The following is a 15,130-nucleotide window of genomic DNA, read 5'->3' as shown; positions in this document are numbered from 1 at the left end:
TATGTATGTGTGAGAGAGAGAGGGTGTGCGTGTGTGTGTGAGGGAGAGAGAGTGTGTGTGTATGTGAGAGAGAGAGGGTGTGCGTGCGTGTGTGTGCGTGTGTGTGTGAGGGAGAGAGGGTGTGCGTGTATGTGTGAGAGAGAGGGTGTACGTGTGTGTGTGAGGGAGAGAGAGTGTGTGTGTATGTGAGAGAGAGAGGGTGTGCGTGCGTGTGTGTGCGTGTGTGTGTGAGGGAGAGAGGGTGTGCGTGTGTGTGTGAGGGAGAGAGAGTGTGTGTGTATGTGAGAGAGAGAGGGTGTGCGTGTGTGTGTGTGCGTGTGTGTGTGAGGGAGAGAGTGTGTGCGTGTATGTGTGAGAGAGAGGGTGTGCGTGTGTGTGTGAGGGAGAGAGGGTGTGTGTATGTGTATGTATGTGAGAGAGAGAGGGTGTGCGTGTGTGTGTGAGGGAGAGAGGGTGTGCGTGTGTGTGTGTGTGTGCGTGTGTGTGTGTGTGTGTGTGTGTGTGTGTGTGTGTGTGGGAGGGGTGGGGGTGGTTGGGGGCTCTACATTTACCTCAACTGGGATATTTTTAAATTGGCAGATGGAGAGTACCCGACAAACAACCCAGTCCAGTCAGCCCATCTGCTCGGTGCTGCCGTTCTCAACCCTCATGCCCCCAGCTCATTGCCTTGACGTTATGTTCCTGTACATGGATGGACAGCTTGCCTTTCTCCAGTGCCGACTAAGCTCCTTTTAGAACCACGCAGAACCACCACACAGGCACTGTATGCCGTGAAAAGAAACACTTCTGTTTTTCTGCTTACTGAGGACCTCTGCGGTGTGAACTCACCGGTGCACTGAGTAATAGGAACATAACCTGCTTTTCATGGTAGTCGAGAGAATATAAAGATTAGGAGAAGGAATTGTTGATAAGATGTTGATCAAAATTTGAAGTGAGTTGGGCTATCTGTGGCAGAAATTTTGTGATGGACAGACAGTGAAAGGAAGGGGAATTTCCCAATATAAATTTTCCATTCCATTCCCCTCTCAATAAATTTTACTCACCTTTTGTGAATCATGTACGAGGACACACAGGCCTCTCTCCATCTCTAAGCTCTGCATTCTCTCACTATTTCAATAATGAATTCCAGCTTACAGTGTGAAACCAGACTAACTTGACCACCAGGAGAATTCAGGTATGGGAGACGCTCCTTTGCAAAGATTCCAAGGGTTAAGCACAGACTCAGTGAAAGAATATCTTCTCATCTCTGTCATAAATGTCTGACTCCATCTTCCAAGACCTTGACACCTAGGCTCTAGACACATCGGTCCTGCATCTACCCTATCAACGCCAGAAAACATTTTGCCTGTGTTATTCAAATCACCCAGGTCATTGTAAAGGACCTGCTCTTTATCCACAACGTTCACAGCTTTGGGACATCTCTAAGAACTGTGCAGTTAATGACATACTTTTGAAGAACAGGACAGGTACAGAGCCAAATTTCGTTCATCACCAGATTTGTCCCTGGTGAGAGGGTTTGGGAATTTAGGAATTGGATTGTTAAAGTGAATAAATGGCAGTTAATCGCAGACGCTGAGTTCCAACATCAAAAGCACAGCACAGTATCTCATTTATAGCAGCTAACAGGAGCCAACTGAGTACATGTTTCAACTCCTGTTCGGCTCTCCAAGTATTAGCAATGCTGAAAAAGTGCTGATGTAAACTAATCCTATCTCTCTGGTGAGCTCCCAAAATTCACAGGCAGCAGATGCAACTTTTGACTTTGGCTTTCCTATCCTAATAAATTGTGGCTGTGGTACAAGCAAAGTTGGGAATTTCCAAAAGAAAAATCTAACTGCAGCCAGCCTGAATACTTCCTTTACACTTCACATCCTCATCTTGCTGGCACAAGCTCCTGGATCTCCTGCTCAAAAACACTATGGAGCATCTTCATCACACAACTACTCTAGCAGAAGAAACTTCCTCAAGGGCAAGAGGAAGGACGAATAATATTGCTTGGACCACTGTTGCCCACTTCCTGAAAGTTCATTTTTATAGCTTCAGAATCAATGCATTTAGTCTTAACAGTATATAGTTTTGTTATAGATGATCGGGTGCTTTCACTTTGAAGGGAATCTGCCTTTATTGCATTATATTTGTGTTCAGTGTTGTTTGTGCAACAATACAGTACAGTGGAAAGGTACGACTGTATTACAGAACTAGAAAAGAGCTGCATCAAAAATAGGCTTGCATTGAGAGTAACTCCTGTTTTGAAGAACATTACATCAGATCCCAAAGTCAGTTGTTGGATCAGTGTTCAGTTGATGTTTCTGTTGATGAAGTTTGAGGAAGGATTATTGGATAGTTGCCACCAGAATGGCTGCCATTGTGCAAAAGAACCCCTATATATCCAAGTAATGTGTCAGTGCGGTTGGAAGGAGCCTTGTTTGGATATCTCTCAGAGGCAACTCCTCACACAGTACCTCCAAAGTACAGCACATGCTATGTACTGTGTCTTTCACCAATAGCCTTTGACTGAGAGATAAAAATGCTGCTGGCAGGAACAAAACTCAGATACAAATGTGGAAGGCGCTACGCAGCGGTTTTGAAGTAGAATTTTCAGAGGAATGGCACAAGAAAAAAATGGATGAAATAATTCCGTTCTCATTTTTTTATTATTAGGAAGCTGAACTTCAGTGACATCATCTGGGGATTTGTGCACAAAAATAAGCATAATTACCTTAACTGAAACAAGAATAATAGGGTTTCAAAATACACCTTCGCCTGACAGAAATAAACCAGCATTTGGGAAGCACTTCAAAGTAATTTAGCAGACTGTTAAGATGACTTAATTCACACATTTCCACTAATTACCACTGCGATCCAGTGAATGTCACCCAATAGCAATTTTCCTCCACTAAGAGATAAAACAGGCGGAGAATTGATATCCCCATCTCTTTGATGTAGGCTTGTGTATCCTTTATGTTGAGTTATTAAGAGAATGAAACTCAAGTGCACAAATGAGATGTTCCCTTGGCATTTTGATTTGTATCCTTTTTTTTAATATTGATTACAAGTAGCACAAAAGAAAACTCATTCCGAAAGCTTATCTTAATATATCAGCTTCAATGAATTACCTGCCACACTATGGCTTGTGTCTGGCTATTTTTGCAGCTATCTATATTAATGCTTCTGATTTTTCTTTTAAAAAAAGGACAAAAAAAAAGTGGGAGAGCATCGCTGGATTCTCAAACACATGTACCCTGCTCTGTCTGTTTCTCTGCACTATGACTAATTAATATGTAAATCATGGGTGCTTGTCGTGGATGATCTATACATGTCCTGTACACATCAAAGCAAAGCTTTTCCCCTGATATCAAGGAAATAAAATGTCACCTGAAAGGTTGAAATGCAAGCAAATTAAAATCAACAACTGCTGATTGTATCCCTGGACCACTGAGAGGATGTCACCAGGGCAACTAGTGACTGTATACAGTACCCGAGCCTTTCAAAATATGCCAGACAAGGTATAAGCTGCTTTGATGAAATTGGCACTATTGTAGCTTGTACAGAAGAAACCGGTGCCCATGAGTCAACTAATGGCAAGTAAACTGCTATGCCTGCCGCCTTATCCCAGTGACAGATTTACTGAACCCGGATAAAGTGGGATCTACAGATCGGAATAACAGAGCTGTTGGAGTGTAAGTGCCGGGAGCTGTGGGAGACACCTGCCTCCCAGAAAGCTAACCCATAGATGAAGAATTAAAATGATTTTAAAAGGATCGTAAGGGTTGTTACATATCAATTCCTGGAATGTCACCCTATTTTTGAGAAAAGCATGGAATCTATGGTGATTTCCTCTAAATGCCTGTCCACTGGCTCAGAACAAGGCAATACCACAAACACAGAAACCTGGCCCATCCATGTTGGATGTCAAATCCATCAAACTGTGATCACACAGAGCACAGAAAATGTAAAGTCTGTTGCTGCTTAGAACTGTGATCCTAAGTGTAAGAGGAGAACACAGATTTCGGGAACTGAACCTGGTGTCAGGCTAATATCACCAACAACTGAAGTGAATCAAAATAAAATTTTGGAAAATATGCTTAAAACAATGTTAACATTCAAAATGCTGATTTAATGGAAGAAAATATGAATTGAAATAATTAACCCTAAATTTGAGGCACAATATTACTATATTTTAATGCATGTGATAATTTAAAAACATTTAACATTTCTTCAATATTAACCATTTCTTTTCAGTGAATTTTGTTTTATAAGTGAATTATTGTGAGGGGCAACACTGCGACCAGTTAATTATAGTAGTCCAGAAATGAGGATATTAAATAGTGAAATTAAAATATCCTCTATGATTGGGATTTCTGGTGTTTGTTAAATTCTATAAGGCAAAGCAGAAAGTCGATAGGAGTTGGGGTAACGGGGGAATGGTTAAATGTGAGGGATGTGATGTGCAGTCATGGGACACCACCAAGAAAGGATCACGTGTGCTCTAACTAATTGACAAAATAAAGTCTAGAAGTTGAATGGCTTGTTCCTGTTCCCCTCTCTGTTAAAGATAAAAAGAGAAATTAGAGGCAAAGTCTTACATTTATATAGCCCCTTAATAATATGAACAGATCCCAAGGCATTCACAATTAAAAGGGTAAAATACTTTTCATAACATGCACATCATCCGGTGTTAATCACCTTCAATGTTCGCATGGCATTAGTTGGATGAAGTTTAATACACCATCAACTTTCCAGTCAATGTGAGCCAGCTTCTCTGAAATTGACATGAATTTCTGGTTTGATTTCACAAACTATTCCCAAGAGCTTTTGCAGAACCGTCTCACTGTTCTGCCTGTGGTTACTTATAAGCCCGTTTATTCTTGTTCTTGTTTGTTCATCCACCTTGGTCAAAAGATTACCTTGTGATCCCATGATCTAGGAGAGAGCAGAGCAATGTTTATAGTAAATGAAAGTTCATATGCTTGGGACTTCACAAACATTTTGGAAACATTTCGAGGCAATATGATATTTAGAGTATATACATTATGGAAATTCAATTGTCCTTCTCTAATTTTCTCTACTTTTTCTGACTGCTCTTCCAAAAGTCCCACAACAAGGTGCTGGAGGAGAAGAGTTCCTGTCATCTCTCAGCAGATGGTTTGTTTGATCTGCTTGCAAAGCCATTGGTGATTAGTTACCTGACAACTGGGTTTAATAAGGACATTTCTAACCATAATCTACGCTGGGATAGGGTCAGTCATGTACCCTCTGATTGATATCTTGCCTCACCCAATCAGGCGAAAAGGTACAACTATCACAACATAAGATGAATTAGATCATGAATTAACACACAAGTAGACTAGAGTGATTATAAGACAGAATCCTGTCTAATTAGTCTGGTCCATTATCAAAATACAAAACTAATGCATAACCAGATGAGCATTCTTTCACTTTTTTAAAATATATAATCTTGAATTTCACTAGGAATTTTCGTAATATTCTACCACAGTGTTAGCAGGTTTCCAGCAGAACCTACCAGAAAATTCTAACGAGGAATGCACAGGTACATCGAGTGTATATATGAAGTTGCTAGTAATTGGGAGTAATAAGGTAAGACAAGGATAGTAACTTTATTGACTGAGAACTGCCACTTCATCAGTTCTAAGGAAGAGGATGTTGTATACTGAGCAATAGGTATGTGAACCTGGAAGTTATACATGTAGTTCTTGTGAGGAAAATTTCTCTTGCTAAATTAGAGATGTATTTTTGGATTGGTCCCTTGTGCAAAGTTCTGATAGAAAAGAATTCTGGCATCTTAACTCTCCCCATTTCCACCTCCCTGACTCCACTCCCTGCCCCTGTCAAGGTTTCTAGCTCAGGTCTGTCCCAGTATATCCTTCTCACATAGAGCAATCAGATCAGTATCGGGTTCAGTATCACTGGCATATGTTGTGAAATTTGTTCTCTTTGCAGCAGCACTACAATGCAATACATAATAATAGAAAAAAATCTGTGAATTATATAGTAGGTATATCTGTATTAAATAGTTAAATAAGTAATGCAAACACAGAAATAAAAAAAAGTAGTGATGGGTTCAATGTCCATTCAGAAATCAGTTGGCAGAGGGGAAGAAGCTGTTCCTGAATTACTGAGTGTGAGCATTCAATGGCTGCCCAATCAATCCACTCTGAATTATCAGCAAAGTTGTGGACAGTGTGATCCGACAGTGCAATTTGGCAGGTATAACTCACTGTAGCCGAGTTTGAGATTTACCAGGACCACTCATTGCAAACCGGATGACAGCCTTGGCCAAACTAACTGAATTCCAGAGCAGAGGTATGGGTGATATCAAAGCAGACTATGATCAAGTGTACCGGTCCTGATGAAGGCCCTGGCTTAAAACATCAATTGCTTATTCACTTTCATAGATGCTGAGTTCCTCCAGCATTTTGTGTGTGTGGCATCAAAGGGATCTGGTAAAAATAAACTCAGTGGTCAATAAAACACTTCAGTGCTAAGAGTGGAATGTATGATGGAAAATGTTTCTGTTTGTTGGAGATTAAACTTCATGGATTCACTGCAGGAATTCTTTATGGCAATGTTCTTGGCCCAACAGTATCTAGATGCTTCATCAGTGACCTTCAGTTTATAATCCCTCAGCATATGAAGCAGTCTGAGGTAACATTTGGGCTGATAAATGACAATTAACGTTTGTGCTGTAAAAATGCAAGATGGAAAACATCCACAAAAAGAGAAACTCCAACCATCTACCCTTGATATTCAGTGACACTACCCTTCCTAAACTCACCAATGTTAAAATCACGAGGGTCACTACTGACCAGGAACTCAACTGGACCATAAGCACCATACCCACAAAAGCAGGCCAGAAGCTGGAAATGATGCAATGAGTGGCTCAATGCTTGACACCCCAAGATCTTCCCAGAATGAAGTGCTGAGATAAATCTAGATCTAATAACACTTAAGAAGCTCCCATAACGAAGGGCAAAACAACCTGCTTGATTCAAACTTCTGCAGGTGTCCCTCCAACTTGCACACCATCCTGACTTGGAAATAAAGTCTCTCCCATCATTGCCGGCTTTGTACCCTGGAACTCCCTATCCAACAGTACTTAAATTACCTTTAAGAGAACGGTTGGAGCAATTCAGGAAGATGGGCCAGCAGTGCCTTCTCAAGGGCAATTAGATGGTGATAAATGGCGGGTTTGCTAATGAAGCCCATCAAATAATTAAAGCACTGTGTATATACACAAATACCTGGTCCCAGTGTATATGGAGAAGGCAGGGACCAGAGCTATGCCCACAGGATCACTGGCGCTCACCAGCACCATGTTAAATAGATGTTTAACAACAGTTATTAAATATCCAGTAAAGTAGCAGCTAGTAGATTTCTCTATGCCAGAGTCTGCTTTATGTAATATTTATTTAAGAAAATTAAAATACGGTTTCATTCAAATTGAAATAAATTGTTTGCTTTAGAGCAACTTTTAATATCACCGGGGTACCAAATCGGAGCTATCGCTTGTGGCCAGCAGAGAAAAAAGATTTATGATACCTCTACCAGTGAAGCTGATAACTCAAAACTGGAGCTGTCAGTTAATGACTTCGCTGCAGTTATTAAGGGCTATTAAATTTCATTGTTTGTTGTAACGTTTATTATTTTTAAAACAAGATTAGCGAGTGTTTGATTTCTTGGCATTGATTTTAACAAGGTGGTTCGTTTATCTCAGTTTTACAGAAGAAGCAGCAATTAAAGACATTTCATTTTCATGAATACGCACCGAGTCCTGCTTTTGTCTAAACTCTCTCTCCCTTTGCAGACGGTATTGATCTATCTCTGCTTGAGCTTCATCCTTTGCTTGCTTCAGACGTCTTCCCTTCCCTAGAAGAAATGTTCACAAAAAAAACCGCCTGGTAAAGCCTTCATACCAATACAGCCACAAGCCTAATAAACAGAAAGCACACACGGGGATCATGGATTGCAAAACAGAAGGAAGCTGGACTGATTAGTATGAATTCTGTAAGTTACACTGCCTTATGTTGGGAATAATTCCATTTTGATGATTTATTGATTTTCTTCATGGATTCCGTCCTCGTGTGCATGATTTTCATTAGGTCTGAAAGCATAAAATCTAATTATAGAAGACAGTTTCCTCTTTTCAAAATGCTGCTTTGAGCTGGAGCATCTGTAGTCTGATGTCTGGTGATGCAATGTGATGGCTTCTTTACTATGTGGCCGGCACAACATTCCGGAGTCACTGTTGCTGCTCTTCGGAAACCTAGGGAATTGGTGGGTGTCGGATAATTGTGACTCATCAGACTGTGCAGGCTTGAATTGATTTATCAGACTGGTGACCCAGGGGCAAGGTAAGCCGGTCCTTTGCTCTGTCTATTCTCTATATGAGGTCTCACTAACTCTGGGAAACTTCACTGGGCTGTGTTGCGTGCCTCATTGGTTATTAAAGGAAATAGGAGATATGATGATCATACTAGGAAATTAGAAGACCAGCCTGGAGTTTGATGACTATTGAAGCAATGCTGAGGGTTGAATGGCCCACTCTTACTTCTATTTCTCCTATTTCTTAAGTTCTGAACTCAAGTGTGGCATCGATGGGGGCCAATGCAATTTTTTCCCTTCATTGTGGATTGGCCATGACAAAAGAATGTTTTACCTTTGGGGAACCATAAAAGGAAGATGTTTACAAAGGCCCTTGCTTCTGCCATAGGGAGTGATCAGCTGGCATATGCCATTCATTTCAAGACAGTCGCTTAACTGTGCTGTTCAGAGTCAGCAGTGGTGCGAAGTTAATGTGTCACATGTGACAAACCTTCTTGTGTTTACCAGCCAGTGAGGTTTTGCCTTTTACCACCATGCAATGAAGTTTAAACTGAGTTGTTATTAAGAAGTTAGAGCAGAAAAAGCTAGAAACAGTCCAGCAGGTCAGGCAGCATCTGTGCGGATGTCAGGGATCCTGTTTCCTTTCGTTAGGACTGGGAATATTTAGAAATTAAACAAGTGGTAATGTTCAGAAACAGGAGTAGGGGAGTCAAAAATTGAGGTGAGGTTTAAATAAGAAAAGACGTTCCGATGATACAAGACGAATGCTGGAGGTTTGAAATAAAAATATCAGGAAAGCTGATTATCTGGAACGCCCAACTCATTGAAATCAAACTCTGAACTTATTGAAATCATTTTTGTTTCTCGAAAGCTATAATTTGCCAGGTGGGAAAATGAGAGTAACACTGTAGTGTGGGTAGCGGTCGCTGCCTCACCGAGACTGTGACCCGAGCTCAATCCTTTCCTCTGCAGAGTTGGCACTTCCTCTAGACGCTTTGATTTCCCCCCCACCCCACATACTCCAGTTCCCTCCTACGTCCCAGAGGTTAATTGGCCACTGTAAATCGCCACCAGCGTGTAGGCGAGTGAAGAAGTCTAAAGTGATAAGAAGGGAGAGAGAATAAAAAGTGGAATGAGTGCAGGATTATGGTAAATGGGTGTTTGATAATTGGTGCAGATTCAATGGGCCAAATGGCCTGTTTTCTCATTGTATCTATGACCCTGTGAAATGATGTTCCTCGAGCCTATACTGAGCTTCATTCTAAGTGTGTGGCCAGCTGAAGAGAGAGCCTGAGCAATGAAGTGACAGGTGCCTGGTACTCAGTTATGCTTGTGGATTGACTAGAGGTGTCCTGCAAGATAGCTACCCCATCAATTATCTGACTTGCCCAATGTACAGGAGTCCGCACTGTGAGCAGAGAATACAGTAAATTGGAAGAAGTACAAGTGAGTTGCTGTGGCATTTGGAAAGCACGTTAAGGGTTGTGGAAGTTTGGAAGGGTGGGAAAGAGCAAATGCCGAGCCTACTGTTGCATGAGAAGTCAATGTGAGAACGGTAATGCGAGTTTGTGGAGATGGAGCAGTTAACAAGCAAATGCTGGTGGGAACAACACTCAGAAGGGAAGGACGTTAATGATGTGAATAGCAACTGCATTGTGCTGCTTTTATAATGGTATGCTGTTACTTGGAAACATCAGTTGTACTGAACTGAGAACATCCAGTTTTCAATTTAATGTTGACCTTCAAGCTAGGTCTTGTAGCTTTAGTTTTTGGTTTGTTGGGTGGTAGAGTTGGTCTCCTGACTTGGTGTGTCTGGGTAGTCTTGTTTTGTCTGGTGGATTTGGAGCTCCTTTCCGGGGAACGTGCTAAGATGGTAGCGTGATATTAATATGCGGCAGCCTCTCCGGACTCTGGATTTGGGGATTGCCAAACGTTATGTGGATTTTCTGGTGTAGTCTGTTTTGTCGTGTGCTTTTGTGATATAATTCCAGAGGAACATTGTTTCATTTTTTAACTGCATTGCAGTTGTGGTTTCTAAATGACAATAAACCGAAATTCAATTCAATTCAATTCAATTCACATGCATTAGAAATTATTCCCATTCTATGGAAAAAAAGTATGGTGCTCAACTTTTCACAAAATACTTTTATCATGAGATTGGTGAAGTATAATGTACAGTATAATGGGAAGGATGTGATTACACTGGAGAGGAGATTCATCAGGATGGAACACTTCATTTGTGTGGAGACACTGTAAAGGTTGGCTTTGATTCCTTGGAGCTGAGAAGGCTGAAAGGTGACTTGCTCTAGGTCTATAAAACTATTTGTGGGCATGTGGAGGGTATTTGAGGAAGAGTTTTTTTTTACAGAGAGGGTAAATGAAATCTACATAGAACATATTGCCTGAGGGGTGGTGAAGATAGACACTCTAACAACATTTATGAAGGACTTAGATGAGCTCTTGAACTGCCATGAGATGCACTGGAAAATGGGATGACTAGTCCATTCCATTCCATGTATTTTACTGCCTATTTTGGGAAAGACAGCCAACTACCAGAATTCTGATATCTTTCAATTTCATCACTAAGCATCATGTTAGCATTTCAGCTTGACATTGAGTGTAATTCTAATGGGACCGAAGTTCCAGACCAGGATTCCAGTCCCACTGTTTGCTGAAGATGAAGTGCTAGACGGTAGTCCTTGCCACTCACTTCTCAATACATATTTGGGAGATCATACACCCATTTGGTCAAAGTCCAGATCCTTGTGGATGTCTGAAACTTCTATGCATATCATTGCCACAGGCATATCATTCCAACCTTCCAGCCAGGGATTGTTTTAATTAATGACAAGTGCATATTTGGATGATTATTTATTTGGCAATTGTACAAATAAAATTCAGTGCTGAGCTGAACCAAGCGCCTCTTACTGTTCGGATGAAGTTTAGAGGGTATGTGTGACTCCTGGGGGGGGGGGGGCAGAGAAATGTGGAGGAATAGGTTGTATGATCTGGGCAATTATCTCCCTACATTGTGTGATAAAAGTCAAAGCAGAACCAAAGTTATCTGAATTACCAAATCACACATTGGTTACAGCACAAAGGGGGCTACTCAGTCTCTTGAGTCTGTACTAATTCTGTTACAAGAGCAATCCAGCCAGTCACACTCTCCACTTTTCCCCCAAAGCCCTGCAGGCTCTTTTCTTTCAAATAGTAATCCAGCTTCCTTGTGAATGCTACAAATGAATCTACCTTGGAAGCACTGTACAAATCACGGACTGTGTGTAATCGTTCTTCATGTCCCAATCACCTTTAGTCTTTGTTAGTGGAAACTTTGCTAGTGGAAACCATATCATTTGTGGTTTTAAGTACCACTATCAATCCCTTCAAAACTTCCTTTGTTCCAATGAGAACAATCTCAGCTTTTCCAATATGAATAAGGTGTCTTATCCATTCCAGTAAACCTCTTCTTCACCCCCTCTAAAGCCTTCATGTCTTTTCTGAGTAGTTGTGCCAGACTTGGATGGGGTTCAAATGTTCATTATGACCTCTTTGCTCTCTGCCTCTATTTATAAAGCCTTGGTCCTGCTTGACTTTTTAAAAACAACTTTCTTAACTCATTCTGCCACGTTCAACAATCATCTGGTGAACACTTGTGATAGCAGACTGTTGTCTGTTATATGTCTGTTTCTCCGCATTATTTTACTCTCCTTCCTCTTGGTCACCTGGGGAGTTCCAGCTTTCCTTTCCTTACCCTTCTACATAACAGAAATGGACCTGGATTGTGTCTGAAAGTTCCCAATGTTAAAGACTTCCATTTAGTGACAGGTTTATAGGCGGAAACTCACAGCATTCTCATTGCTTTGGTTTCGAAGTCAAGGTTAGTAATCGGAGAGACAAATCTAATTGTTGCCTCAGCCTTGATAGGGATACATCCTTCTCTGCATTTACCTTTGAGCTTGACTTTAAAGCTTGAGATTGTAAAGGGTGCTGTTTGAATTCTGCAGGAAGATGCCCATTCGCAGACAACTTTGTGAATAACGCACGTTGTGTGTTCCGTTGCAGTCTGACACCATTATCGACACTCCTCAGTGTTAGGGGTGGCAATTCTCATTCATTGATATGGAGCCAAGGCAGAGTGATATCGAACCATTATATTAGGGTCTTGAATGGGGATAGTATGGACCACAAAATAAATCAATAAAAACACTATAGCCTCATGAGAGTTGTCAAAACTTGACTTGAAAATCTTCCCCACATTTCCCCGGATGGTCTCATTTGGTAAAGGCAGTTGATAATGGAGCCATAGACCAGATGGTGCATGCTTTGAGTTGTAGCTGCTGCTGCTGAGTGAATTGAGCTCAGCCAAGCTGGCAGAAGGGGTGTGACAAACTGGCCTCTTTGCCCCAGGCTAGAGGAGAGGAGCGGAGCCAGTCTCCCTGCTGATTGCTATCCCCCTGGATACAGAAATGCTGCTGCGTGGATGTTGAGTGAGGGCAAGATCAGCTTCTGCTGCGATTTCCTTCCCTCCCGGCACCGCCTTCACTCTTCCCCAGAGCCAGATAACCTGTGAATGTTCGGTGCCCAGGCTCAGCAAGGTACAGCTGGGCTCCTGGCAGCTACCAAGGCCTGAGCCCAGCAGGAGTCAGTGGCTTCAATACGGGCAAACAAAATTTCATTTAGGAAGGAAAAGTTTACTGCTTTTAAGTCAATGACTAACATAACAGAGAGGGCAAACTTTAAATTCAAATTGCTTCCCTCTTTAACTTGGAAATGAGCAAATTAAATAAAATGTCACATTGTCTTTTACGGAGAGAGAGAGAGAGAGAGAGACAGAGACAGAAAGAGTGTGCAGTTTCCAGGTGAAGTAAACACAGGTGAAGATTCCAGAATTGCTTAACTGGCAAAGATATAAAAATGGAGGAATCATCAGATTTCTCTAGAAAGAGGAGATCAGAAAGGCCAAATGGTTTAAAGATTTTGTACGTCATTATACTGAGGCCAGTGCCTTGCCTTTGTCAAGGCCCAATTGTCTTGAGGGACTCCCAAATGTACAATTAAAAGCAGTAAGTGTTGGGAACATTCAGGAGTTCAGGCAACACTGCAGGAAACAAAATCAGAATTAACGTTTGAAATGTCAAGGGTCTCAGATGAAGGATCTCAGAATTGAAACATTATCCCCATTTCTCCTTCCACAGATGCTACCTGACCTTCTGATTGTTCCCAGTATTTTCAGCATCTACGGTTCATTTTGATTTTCATTGACTTTCAGTGCTGGACAGTGATCTGGACAAGACCAGTGCTTCCGCAGATACTTGTGCAAACTGTTACCGTGCAGCACTCTGCGGGTAGACTGAAGGCAGAATTCCAGCAGGTAACATAACACATGTCCAACAGTGGCAAGCCATTTAAAAAAAAACTCTTATAGAAACATAGAAAACCTACAGCACAATACAGGCCCTTCGGCCCACAAAGCTGTGCTGAACATGTCCCTACCATAGAATACCTAGACTTACCCATAGCCCTCTATTTTTCTAAACTCCATGTATCCATCCAGGAGTCTCTTAAAAGACCCTATCGTTTCCGCCTCCACCACCGCTGCCTGCAGCCCATTTAACGCACTCACTGCTCTCTGCGTAAAAAACTTACCCCTTATCCCTAGACGATTTTTTTACAGTGCCTTCTCCAGCACAATATGTGCAGCTCTCTGCAGGGTTGGTCACAAAGCATGTTCCTGCTTCCACAAGCCCTTCTGTTTGCCCCCAAATGGAACTGCTGCAATTTTGACCCTGGTGTAAGATTGTTGCTGGTAAAAAGTGTATGCTGAATTAGCTTTCCTTCAAAACAATAATGCTTCTGGTTTGATTTCCCACTGTGTGGAAACCATCCTTCATCACCTGTGCGAGTGAACGAGCATTTGTTAACACGTTTGCTTTACTCACTCTTCTTAGCTTCCTCCAACCTTTCCTTTGCTCGTTTCTCTGCCTGTAGAAGCTGATGGATTCCTTGCGAGTGACTGGTCATGTTGTTCGGTGAGGCAGTGCCCTGAGAAGGCGGTGTGCAGCTTCATTTTTATAGGCACCCTGATGACTTTGACGACGACTTGTTGCTGCAAACAACAAAGACAATTCAGGATGCAGCTTGTGTAGCAGTGGCAAGCTCCAGTCACAGGCTGCTTTCAGGTAGTTACAACCAATACAATAGCGCCCTGACACTTCATGTGCGTTATCTGATGACAAATTAAAACAAAAACACTGGCTGTGGGTCATGTGCAAGGGAGTTTATGCAGCAGGATCAACAAAAATGCTAAAGAAACAAAAAGGCAACTTTGAGGATCTTTTTACCCAGTTATAATTTACTCGTGTTTGTACTTTTTTTTTACATTTACATTTTCCTTCAATCACACTTGATGCTGCTGTAGTATAATTAAAGCAGACCAAATTGGCAAATACAGGCTTCATTTATTTAAATATTTTCAATAATTATCTAATAATGTACACTGTGACTATGCAAGACTAACTACATGTGGAGGACCAAGTCAACCTCTTAGTTCTTCAAGCAAGGGATTCATGTTCACAGTGTAATGCAAATAATGGCAGATTAATTATTATCTGAGTTTTAAATTAATAATGCACCTCAGTGGTGATGTAAGGGGTTGCATGACATTAAGCAGAGTAAAGTCACAGTCTTTTCCCCAGAGCTGGGGAGTCTAAAACTAGAAGGCATAGATTTAAATTGAGAGGGGAATCATTTAAAGAATGGATGAGATGGGCTGAAGGGCCTGTTTCTG

The 15,130-nt window shown here is 41.5% G+C and overlaps 1 protein-coding gene across 1 annotated transcript; it reads right to left on the bottom strand.

Moving 5' to 3' along the window:
* Positions 1-2,635: 2,635 nt before the first annotated feature.
* Positions 2,636-14,416, bottom strand: LOC140737200 (V-type proton ATPase subunit G 3-like). The gene is made up of 3 exons (XM_073063488.1): positions 14,283-14,416; positions 7,787-7,887; positions 2,636-4,923 (listed from the first exon to the last, which is right to left on the bottom strand). Exons 1-3 carry the CDS (start codon positions 14,362-14,364, stop codon positions 4,744-4,746), a joined length of 363 nt encoding a protein of 120 aa, XP_072919589.1. The 5' UTR covers positions 14,365-14,416; the 3' UTR covers positions 2,636-4,743.
* Between the last annotated feature and the right edge of the window lie 714 nt (positions 14,417-15,130).

Source organism: Hemitrygon akajei, chromosome 12 (genome assembly GCF_048418815.1).
Source record: "Hemitrygon akajei chromosome 12, sHemAka1.3, whole genome shotgun sequence".
Taxonomy (NCBI): domain Eukaryota; kingdom Metazoa; phylum Chordata; class Chondrichthyes; order Myliobatiformes; family Dasyatidae; genus Hemitrygon; species Hemitrygon akajei.
This window is presented reverse-complemented; position numbering and strand designations above follow the sequence as displayed.

Excerpts from the sequence above, each read along its gene's own strand:
- LOC140737200 (XM_073063488.1), bottom strand. The coding sequence starts at position 14,364 with ATGACCAGTCACTCGCAAGGAATCCATCAGCTTCTACAGGCAGAGAAA. Across the intron at positions 7,888-14,282 it reads GTTGGAGGAAGCTAAGAAGA|GGAAGGGAAGACGTCTGAAG; the intron begins GTGAGTAAAGCA and ends CATTTCTTCTAG. Across the intron at positions 4,924-7,786 it reads TTAGACAAAAGCAGGACTCG|ATCATGGGATCACAAGGTAA; the intron begins GTGCGTATTCAT and ends GCTCTCTCCTAG.